This window comes from Trachurus trachurus (genome assembly GCF_905171665.1).
Source record: "Trachurus trachurus genome assembly, chromosome: 7".
Classification (NCBI taxonomy): Eukaryota; Metazoa; Chordata; class Actinopteri; order Carangiformes; family Carangidae; genus Trachurus; species Trachurus trachurus.
Window position 1 is genome coordinate 29,550,994 of NC_139901.1, and position 11,215 is coordinate 29,562,208.

Genomic DNA, 11,215 nt, shown 5'->3' on the forward strand with positions numbered 1-11,215 from the left:
GAATAGAAAAAATACTAGACAGCATTTTTCATTATCAAAATGAGTTTCTATTCATCATAATAAACAGCACAGCACCATAACACAACATACGGAAAAATTATGTTTAGTGATTACTTGTTTGCTTTGACCTGCCAATAAATCTTTTTTTGTTTGTCTGGTTGTTTGGTCAAAGGGGAAATGAAACTGAAACAAAATGATAAACCATCTCTTTTGTTTGTAAAACCAAAACCTTTTAGCTGTTTATTTCCACATGGAGTAGTTCAATAACAACATTATCATTCATCTGTCGACCCAAAAACAAAATGACAGTAACGTCTTCCTTTCCAAAACAAACATTTGGCAACAAAAACAAAAACAAACAAAAAAACAGAACAACTGGAAAAGATCCAGTCGAGTTAAAGCGATTAAAAGCTCATTTTCAGCACCAGATTCTTTGAGAACATCAATATCACTCTTGTATCAGTTTAGCAAATATGCATCCGTATTGTCGGCCTACTGGTAAATGTAATCTACATTAGAGCCGAACTGTGAACTAACCAGCTTCACATTTACAGATATGTATGTGTGAGGAGTCAAACTCTGTGCAAAAAGGCCCATTCCCCTAAATGTCTCTTTCTTTGACTACTACACCCAGGAAACTTTATGCTTCACATCCGACCTGCTAGAAAGAGACACGGGAACGTTTCTGCCCCGACCAGTTCCTCCTGAACGACTCTGAGGTTTAGATCCGCTTCGTCCTGCAGGAAGACGTCTGGTTCTGTCGGACTTCACTGAGCGTTTCTCATCACGGCTCTTTGTGTTTTTATGTGAATCTGATGCCACATTGTCAGCGTGGGGCTGCTGCTGCTCTGTCGGCTGCTCTACAGCTTCTCTCAGGTCTGATGGGGGTGATGATGATGATGATGATGATGATGGTGGTGCTGTATCCTCTGGCCTGGATGAAGAGTAAAGAAAAAAAAACACTGTTTTATAAACACATCATTAAAACATGCCCATACAGTGTGTTATTATAACCTGATAAGTTTGTTGTATATACTGTAAAAACTGCCCTGTGAAAATAATGAATGTGTTTATCACTGGACAGATGTTGTGTGAACTTTAAAGGGATAGTTCAACATTTTGGTAAATTGGTCCATTGCCATAATCCCTACAGTCTTAGCAGTAGGTTCGTTAATAATTCGTTAATGATGTAATGTTATGAGACAGAGTTGTTTTAGAGGTAAATTCATGCAAAACCGCTGATGCATGTTCCCGTCGGGGGCAGTTTTTCATCAAGCAGTCTCTGAATTTCCCTCTAAAACAACTCTGTGTGGTAACGTTCTGTTATTATCTCATAGCGTGGTGAATGTGCAGATCACAACTTGTCCACCAGAGCGTTTTGGAGTTGTTGGATTGTGTATTTGATGAGTTTGATGAGGGAAACCAAGAAATCCCATGAGCCTCCGTAGCGTAGCTCTGAGCAGCTCACGGCTCTGCTCCGCCGTTCTAAAAATAGCTTGCACCGACAATTAAAGGTAACAAACCTACTGCTATGACTATAGGGATTATGGCAATGGGCCAATTTGCCAAAATGTTGAACTATCCCTTTAATGAGACTACATAGGCGAGTCATGAAATAGTGGCAACAGTTTTCGCATATGTTACTTTGTGCTTATTGAGCTGAGCTGTCACAGTGGTGCAGCTATTTTCAGGTTTTGAGCTGGTTTAACTTTGATAATAAAAAATCCTTCAAGGAATTTCTGTCTTTTTGGAAGTGTGAGTGTTTTGTTTGCCTGTCGAGTGTAGGATGAGAAGATCAATACTTTGATGATTTGCTTATTTTAGCACAATTAACCCTGTCGACCTCCTAAAATCTAACAAATTAACATTGTGTATCTTGTGTATTTTGTGAACAGGATATAAAATGTTATTTAGAAAACCAGTTTCACCTCTTCTTTCATTTTAACCTACAGACATGATGAGAGCCGTATTGATGTCCTCACAGTTACATGAAAGATGAATAAGTATATTTTCCAACTATTCTTACATCCCATGTTTAGCTTATAGCAATTGGTATGAAATGCATAAAAAGAAAGAAAGAAAGACAAAAGAAATATCAGCACAGCACTAAAAATTGATGAACTCAGCTGAAACACACTCTTTGTTCTGTGTTTTGTGGCTCTTCAAAGTTAACAGCGTTGAGAAACAAGTGCAATTTCTATACAATACACAGTACGTTGGGTGTTCTGTGTATTTTCGGAGGCTGTGTGGTCAAACTGAAGAAGATGTTTTCTGACATTGTCTATTTCAGGACGGGTTTCTCTATGTGTCTCCCTTGGGAGAGATTTGGTTTGGAAACAAAAGGGAGAAATTGCTGCCTAACCCACAATAAATAAATAAATAAAATCATAGTGGTTGCAGACAGTAGCCGGCAACGCACGATAAATAGAAAAACACAGTAAATTTCTTACAATAGCGAGAGCAAATGTGTTGTCTGTTCAAAGAGCTCTTGCAGGTTTAGGGGAGTGGGTGTTTCCATATTATTATATAGCCTATGTTTAAAACTATATAAAATGCTCCTTTAAGAGTATTTAAATGACGTCTTTGACAGCTAAAGTGTTCAGCTGCGATGAGAAAGGGGGGACATGGTTTTTTTTTACAGGATGAATGTGATGGAGGTAGTTAAATTTTCTTTTAGTAAACTTTTATTTTGAAACAGATGCATCTCTTTATTCATTCTCGTATAAACACTCACCGACCTTTCTTGCATCTCATGTGGCTTTGGTCTCCTCCTGCTACTGAGGGTGGAATATCTCTCTTAAGCTGTCAAATGCTCAGTTGTGATAATCACTAATTTTGTCTGTTGTCTGCTGCCTTCACATTATTTTCATATTTCGTATTTCATTTGCAACACTGTAAAAAAAACCAACCTGTAAAATCTAAAGTAGAAATCTTCATAATAGTCACTTTACAGCTGATATGTCATGAGTTATTCATGACTTCATCACTTCCACCACAGAAAGCCACTCACCGGCCTGAGGTGGTTGATGTGTAGAGCTTCCTCTCATCGATGGGGTAAAACCAGAAGAAGCCGATGGCCACGAGCAGCAGAGCGATGGGAACCGGGACGAACAGCACAATCAGCGCTGTCACCACGGCGTCAACATGGTGACACGCTCCCGGCCTATAGCCCACAAACCTGCAGAGAGCGGCCGCCACCGAGGAGTTTGAGTTTGAGTTTGAAGGTGCCCTAACCTTTAAAGGGATAGTTCAACATTTTGGCAAATTGGCCCATTGCTATAATCCCTATAGTCATAGCAGTAGGTTTGTTACCTTTAATTGTCGGTGCAAGCTATTTTTAGAACGGCAGAGCAGAGCCGTGAGCTGCTCAGAGCTACGCTACGGAGGCTCATGGGATTTCTTGGTTTCCCTCATCAGACTCATCAAATACACAATACAACAACTCCAAAACGCTCTGGTGGACAAGTTGTGACCTTGTGAGTTGTTTTAGAGGGAAATACAGAGACTGCTTGCTGAAAAACTGCCCCGACGGGAACACGTAGCAGCGGTTTTGCATGAATTTACCTCGAAAAAAACTCTGTCTGGTAACGTTCTGTTATTATCTCATAGCGTGGTGAATGTGCAGGTCACAACTGGTCCACCAGAGCGTTGTGGAGTTGTTGGATTGTGTATTTGATGAGTTTGATGAGGGAAACCAAGAAATCCCATGAGCCTCCGTAGCGTAGCTCTGAGCAGCTCGCGGCTCTGCTCCGCCGTTCTAAAAATAGCTTGCACCGACAATTAAAGGTAATGAACCTACTGCCAATTTGCCAAAATGTTGAACTATCCCTTTAAACCTTTAAATCATACATGTAAATACAGTACATATACATACATAAATACATACACATATACAGCAAATTTCAAGCATTTGTCCCATAAATCATGACCACATACCTTCACCTCTCCATAATGATGTTTTTAAACTTTTTTTCTTTCTTTTTAATTGCACAAGATTTTTTACTTTCTTTGATCTCGTCAGGTAACTTATTTCACAGATTCACCCCATAGACAGATACGCACATGCTTTTCAGATTTGTTTCTGTATATTGCTAGAAAGTAATTCATGTTGTGCTTTATACAAAATTTGAGTGTTTTTGAACTCTACTAAATCCCTAAATTTCAGTGTCTGTGATTTTATAAATAGTGCATTGGTGTGTTCATGATATCTTGCATTGTTCACAATTCTTATTGCTCTCTTTTGCATATTGCATATTGCATATTGCCTGGTTGCTTCTGTCTGTGTTCCCCCATATTTCAACACAATAAGTCAGATATGGAAACAAGAATACAGCGTTTGCAATGATTTGTTATTCAGATTGTACCGGCTTGTTTTGCATAAAATCCCCACCGTACTGAGAGAACAGAATGTGAGACAGATCAACACATGAAGTGAGTGAGTGTGAGGATTGATTGACCCACTGTAACGTCAAGGTGGAGATGCCAGTGGCGATCCCCGCCGCCATCTTGTTGCAGAAGGCGTAGCAGGAGAAGAACAGGGGCTCCATGTCCCTGCAGGACGGATGTCTCTTGGCAAAGTCGTCCACCACGTCTGGGAGCATGGACCTGTGGGCGCGGGGCGGATTAGGAGGAAGTTATGTAAAATGCCCCCTGCCTGCCCTCCCCATCCCCAGGCCTCCTGCATAGGCAACACACACACACACACACACACACACACACTGAGAGAGACATGAAACATTTTGACAACAAATATTTTTTTGTCTGTTGGTCTGTCTCTTGATGATTGCGACTGACCTCAGGCCTGACTCATGTCTGCAACATATACTGGCATATCACATGTCACCTTTAAAGGGATAGTTCAACATTTTGGCAAATTCGCCCATCGCCACAATCCCTATAGTCATAGGAGTTGGTTCATTACCTTCAATTATCTTGTGCTCAGTGAGTGAACACAATGGAGGTGAACGGTACAGGTCGCCTGTCCCTCATCAAACTCATCAAATACACAATCCAACAACTCCACAACGCTCTGGTGGACAAGTTGTGACCTGCACATTCACCACGCTATGAGATAATCATGTAACATTACGAGACAGAGTCGTTTTTGAGGCAAATGCAGCTTTCCAGACACAGCTGCTGGGCGGAGGGATTTCAAAAGCGCAAGTAATTCAGAGTATTTGCTTCGTGCGTCGTAATGTTACATAATTACTGTATACATGATTATCTCATAGCGTGGTCACAACTTGTCCACCAGAGCGTTGTGGAGTTGTTGGATTGTGTATTTGATGAGTTGATGAGACAGGGGACCTGGACCGTTCACCTCCATTGTGTTCATTGAGCAGCTCACGTCTCTGCCCCGCTGATCTCAAAACAACATGCACCGATAATTAAAGATAATGAACCTACTGCTATGACTATAGGGATTATTGCAATGGGTGAATTTGCCAAAAATGTTGAACTATCCCTTTAAGTCATTTGTTTTATATTGGGATCATCATTGCCAGCAATAAAAAGTCTTAGTGTTAATTCAAATACAGACATTTATAATACAGACGATGTCCTGCTGCTGTGGACGGGGCCATTAGATAAAAAACATGAGACTTTTAAAAATATTTTTTTCCTTTTCTCCAGGCTGCGTCTCTTTAACAGACAGCACACTGATCCGAGTCTACTGCCGGTAACACACTGACGCAACCCGACATCACACAACCTGAATGACCACTTTATGTACACACTATTTTAAATACTGATTTAATTGTAAAGGCTGTAGTATGACAAATGTTAAGAGTATTTAAAGCAGAAGTAAGCGATCCGGTGGTTTTGGTTAACTTCCTGTCAGCCGATGGAGTTAGCAGTCCCCGCCCTCGTCCCTACGTCACCACATTCACGCGCATCCCTTGGCTGCACACACAGAGAGGACCGCCCCTTTATGCCGTTCTCTCTCCTCATTGGATAAAGGTTGTAGGATACAAGGAAAGTTTTCTCCTCGGCTTACAGCAGAGCAGAGTGACTGACAGACCCGTGTTTCAGTCCAAACACTCTATGTAAGTGATTGCTGTCGGAAGATATAACTATTTAAGACTTATATTAACACAAATATTCTGCTTACTTCTGCTTTAAGTAAAGAAAAAAAGAAATATGATAAACGGCAAATATTGGTTCTGCAAAAAACTGCTGCCTCAGGTCCAGACCGTCCTGTTACAGGTCTGAGACTGGGTCCTGGTTCTGGGTGTCCGGCAGCTCGGACAAAACCACACGTCAGTTCAGATGAGGAGAACTGACCAGTCGACAAAACTCACTGATGCCTGAATATTCAGCGATGGCGGCGGCCATGCAGGTCAGGTCAGGTAGAGGCAATGTGAATGATTCATGTGCACATTCAGCTCCGACTCTGATGAGATGTGACAGCGGCCTCGGAAAGGACCGGGAACTTTGTGTCCTAGCAGGGAGTGTGTGTGTGTGTGTGTGTGTGTGTGTGTGTGTGTGTGTGTGTGTGTGTGTGTGTGTGTGTGTGTGTGTGTGTGTGTGTGTGTGTGTGTGTGTGTGTGTGTGTGTGTGTGTGTGTGTGTGTGTGTGTGTGTGTGTGTGTGTGTGTGTGACTCACCACGGTAGCAAGAATAAAGCGCCTATGCCGATTCCTGTCATTATGCACATACACATGAAGACTGGGAGGTTACTGGGGAAACAGCCAATGAAGATCAGCGCAGGGATGAACATCTGACAGAGACGGAGGCCTCACATGTTAAAGAGGGAAACGGACCCGACTCGTATCACTCAGATTAGTGGACACAGATGTGAGCTGTACTTACTGATAGTCCGACAATAATTGACGCTCTTTTTCCTATTCGCAGAAGAACAAGTTGCCACAGAGGAATTGCTACTGAGCTGGAAACCTGGTGGACATAATAAAACAAAAACAAAAACATTTTATTTCTCAGTTAAATCCTTAGAAAGTTACTGGGAAAGTCGTGTAGTTGTGTGATTGTGGTCAGTTTGTATCTCACCATCACAGCCATCACCAGATATGGGAAGTGAGCGCCCAAACCAGCTGCGTGACTAGAGAACAGAGCAAAATTGCTAAAGGCTGTCTGAGAAAAAAGAAAGAAAGACGAGAAACAAAAAAAAACTATGAAAAACACAGGTAATGAAAAATACCCAACTCTGCAAAGCACTTGAAAATGAAAAGACACCATGTTGCACCAGGTGTGATAATATTGCACATTCAAACTAGGAGCAGTGAAGAAACCAAGAATCCATTCTTGTTATCATTTCTTCAGGGAAAGACAATTAGATGACACACAGACATAAGACGACACCACAAAGAGAAACAAAACCACAAGAAAGAGACATAAAACAACCACAAAGAGACACAAAACCACAAGAAAGAGACAAAAACTACAAGACAGAGATACAAAACAAATACAAAGAGACAAAAACGATAAGAAACAGACATAAAACAACCACAAAGAGACACAAGAAAGAGACAAAAACTACAGGACAGAGACACAAACCAAAAACAAAGAGAGAAAAACTATAAGAAATAGACATAAAACAACCACAAAGAGACACAAAACCACAAGAAAGAGACACAAAACAACCGCAAAGAGACACAACACAACAAGAAAGAGACAAAAACTACAAGAAAGAGACACAAAACAATTACAAAGAGACAAAAACTGCAAGACAGAGACACAAAACAATTACAAAGAGACAAAAACTATAAGAAATAGACATAAAACAACCACAAAGAGACACAACACCACAAGAAAGAGACACAAACTACAAGACAGAGACATGAAACAATTACAAAGAGACAAAAACCATGAGAAAGAGACAAAAACTATAAGAAATAGACATTAAACAACCACAAAGAGACACAAACCCACAAGAACGAGACAAAAACTACAAGACAGAGACACAAAACAAATACAAAGAGACAAAAACTATAAGAAATAGACATTAAACAACCACAAAGAGACACAAAACCACAAGAAAGAGACAAAAACTACAAGACAGAGACATGAAACAAATACAAAGAAACAAAAACTATGAGAAAAAGACATTACACAACCACAAAGAGACACATATGGTCCTGCACTGGTTTGGGGTCAATAGGTCACATGACCTGGAAGCTATTGAGCAAAAACGCCCATATTTACGTATATAAACATATAAACAGTGGTGATGGTGTAAAAGCAGCTCGGCCTCTCTCAGCTCAGACTGTACCTGCACTGCAAGAATCCCGAACACAAAGCCGAGCACCAGCCTCTGGTAAGGAATGTGACATATCAGCATCTTCAGCGAGGTGGGGAGGGGGGGCCGCACTCTGTCCGCGGAGCAGACGGGGGCTGCAGGGGATAAAACACCAGACACAAGGTTGTTGTGTAATACCACTTCATACACAGGATGCACTGCTTCAGCTGGAGGCGACATACAGCAACAGGCAGAAGAAAACACAGTCAGGTTACAGTCTGTTGTTGTTGTTGTTGCGTTGGTAGAAATCTCTGGTATTTGATTATTATGGGATGTTTGTTGTGACTCACCCGGCTGCTCCTTCACCCCGAAGAACTGAACCAGCATGCAGAGGAAAAACACGGCGCCCAGGACCAGAGAGGAGATCATGAAGGCTCGTCTCTGCAGGCACCAAGACACACGTTACAGCTTTACAGATAAAACACACACACACATAATATTTGTTATTTGACCGATATCTGTCCGTCAAACAAAAACTCAGGCATCTGAGATAAAACGGTGACAGACGCTGTGTAGGTTTTCTCTTTATTGTTGGTTTGTGTTCCTTGGTGGATGATGCACACCTCTCTGTGCTGGTTTTTGTGTCTCTTTCTTGTAGTTTTGTGTCTCTTTGTACTTGTTTTATGTCTCTTTCTTATAGGTTTGTGTCTCTTTGTGGTTGTTATGATAGTGCTACACATGCTCTGTCAGATACACCTCTTTATTTCATTTTAACCCTCCTCATATATGTAGATTTTTTGAATTCTTAATACATTTCATTATGTAAATAATGTTAAAATTAGCATTTTTGCTCAATAGCATCCAGCATTGGCGACCTATTGATGCCGAACCAGTGCAGGACCATATGTGTCTCTTTGTGGTCTTGTAGTTTTTGTCTCTTTCTTGTGGTTTTGTGTCCCTTTTGGTTATTTTATGTCTCTTTGTGGTTGTTTTATGTCTATTTCTTATAGTTTTTTGTCTCTTTGTAATTGTTTCATGTCTCTATCTTGTAGTTTTTGTCTCTTTCTTGTGGTGTTGTGTCTCTTTGTGGTTGTTTTATGTTTCTTTGTAGTTGTTTTGTGTCTCTTTGTGGTTTTTTTATGTCTATTTCTTACAGTTTTTGTCTCTTTGTAATTGTTTCATGTCTCTGTCTTGTAGTTTTTGTCTCTTTCTTGTGGTTTTGTTTCTCTTTGTGGTGTCGTCTTATGTCTGTGTGTCATCTAATTGCCTTTCTCTGAAGAAATGGGAATGGATTCTTGGTTTCTCACTGTTTGTCTCTAAGCTAATGGCCGAACTAAGAGCTAAACATCGACTTTAATCTAATATTTGGAAAGAAAAAGTTGTACAAATGTTTAAAAAAAAAAACATAACTGATCTTTGTTGTCTACACCATTTAAACTAATGGTTTGTCGTTTTGCAAACACATGTCTAATTCCATTAAATCCACTGTTTCCCCTCAGTGCTGTTGTTGTGTAATAATAACTGTGCTGAGAACACACACACACACACAAAAACAACCCATTGCTGTGCTAAGAGCAGTAAATTACAGGGAAACACGATCTCCCTGGGACTCTGTGAGTACAAAAGCAAAGTAATGCAGCTTGAGCTCTGTAGAAATATCAAGTAGAGTAACCGCAGCCACAGTGAGCGAGGGAGCGACCGAGCGCTTCACTTTAATATTTAAAGTGACGTTTCATTTCTACCGTTTCCTGGAGAGCTGCAGTCTGCGGCGACAAGGTGCTCTGAGCCGTTTCCTCGCTCTGGTTCACACACATCGCCTGCCTCTCTGTGTTGTACACGGCCATGGCTCGACCCTGGACGACCGAGGCCAGCACCATGGCCGCCATCTCCACGGTTACTCCTGGACAGACAGAGAGACAGAGAGACAGAGACAGAGTGATGAGATGGAGTGAGACTTGGCCTCGGAGCTGGACGGAGGACGAGCCGGTCTTACTGTAGGCCGTGGCCGAGTCCCTGTCGCTCCGGTCGCCCCCCAGGAACATGTTGAGTGAGAGGTAGGGGACGTTGTAGCACTGTTAATGGGGACGACATGCAGGGTAAAAACAAAAAAATAAAAAAACAAAAACAAAACATGACGACATGACAAAGTGACACGACTGCATGAGTGTGTATGTGTGTGTGTGTGACGCAGCTTGGAGCAGAAATGGCAGCAACAACAGTGACATGGAAACAGTAGGAAACTATTACAATGGGAAAAACATCAGTGTGAAACCGAGTCACTCAAAACCTTTGGAGACGTAAAAATACAAAACAGCTTGAATCAGTGTTTTACTGTTGTATCCTCTGCAGGTGGAGCCTGACTATAGCTCCTGATGGAGCTATAGTCTTATCAATAGGTTCGTTACCTTTAATTGTCGGTGCAAGCTGTTTTTAGAACAGCGGAGCAGAGCCATGAGCTGCTCAGAGCTACGCTACGGAGGCTCATGGGATTTCTTGGTTTCCCTCATCAAACTCATCAAATACACAATCCAACAACTCCAAGACGCTCTGGTGGACAAGTTGTGACCTGCACATTCACCACACTATGAGATAATAACACAACGTTACCAGACAGAGTTGTTTTAGAGGGAAATTCATGTAAAACCGGTGATGCGCGTTCCCGTCGGGAGCAGTTTTTCAGCAAGCAGTCTCTGCAGCTGCACTCTTAAAACTATTGGGATTAAGGCAATGGGCCAAAGAGCCACAGGTTTGATTCGCAAAATGCAGTAAAACAACAGTAAAAATATAAACTAACACAAAATGTAAAAAGGTTTGTTAACCCTTTAATTTACAGGCCAGTGAGGCAGCTAATTGTGATAATTATGTGATAATGTCAAGAAATAGCCTAGAAATAACACTCAATTTCATAGTAATGTCATGTTTTTCATGAAGGCAAAAGATTACACATGCTTTTTTCACATTTGCTTTCAATTATTTGGGAAAGGCCAGAATTTTTCTCCACCAAGTCCTTGCAATCAATCGT

The 11,215-nt window shown here is 41.2% G+C and overlaps 1 protein-coding gene across 1 annotated transcript in view; it reads right to left on the reverse strand.

The window, feature by feature from the left end:
* Positions 1–525: 525 nt before the first annotated feature.
* Positions 526–11,215, reverse strand: part of mfsd2al2 (major facilitator superfamily domain containing 2a-like 2) — a 13,037-nt gene continuing 2,347 nt past the window's right edge. Inside the window, exons 5-14 of the mRNA XM_083975396.1 lie at positions 10,187–10,265; positions 9,936–10,093; positions 8,544–8,634; positions 8,227–8,348; positions 7,005–7,088; positions 6,810–6,893; positions 6,605–6,717; positions 4,462–4,605; positions 3,011–3,178; positions 526–934 (exon numbers count right to left, since the gene is read on the reverse strand). Coding sequence (XP_083831522.1) covers positions 625–934; positions 3,011–3,178; positions 4,462–4,605; positions 6,605–6,717; positions 6,810–6,893; positions 7,005–7,088; positions 8,227–8,348; positions 8,544–8,634; positions 9,936–10,093; positions 10,187–10,265 — 1,353 coding nt within the window. The 3' untranslated portion in view covers positions 526–624. The remainder of the gene's footprint in view (positions 935–3,010; positions 3,179–4,461; positions 4,606–6,604; positions 6,718–6,809; positions 6,894–7,004; positions 7,089–8,226; positions 8,349–8,543; positions 8,635–9,935; positions 10,094–10,186; positions 10,266–11,215) is intronic.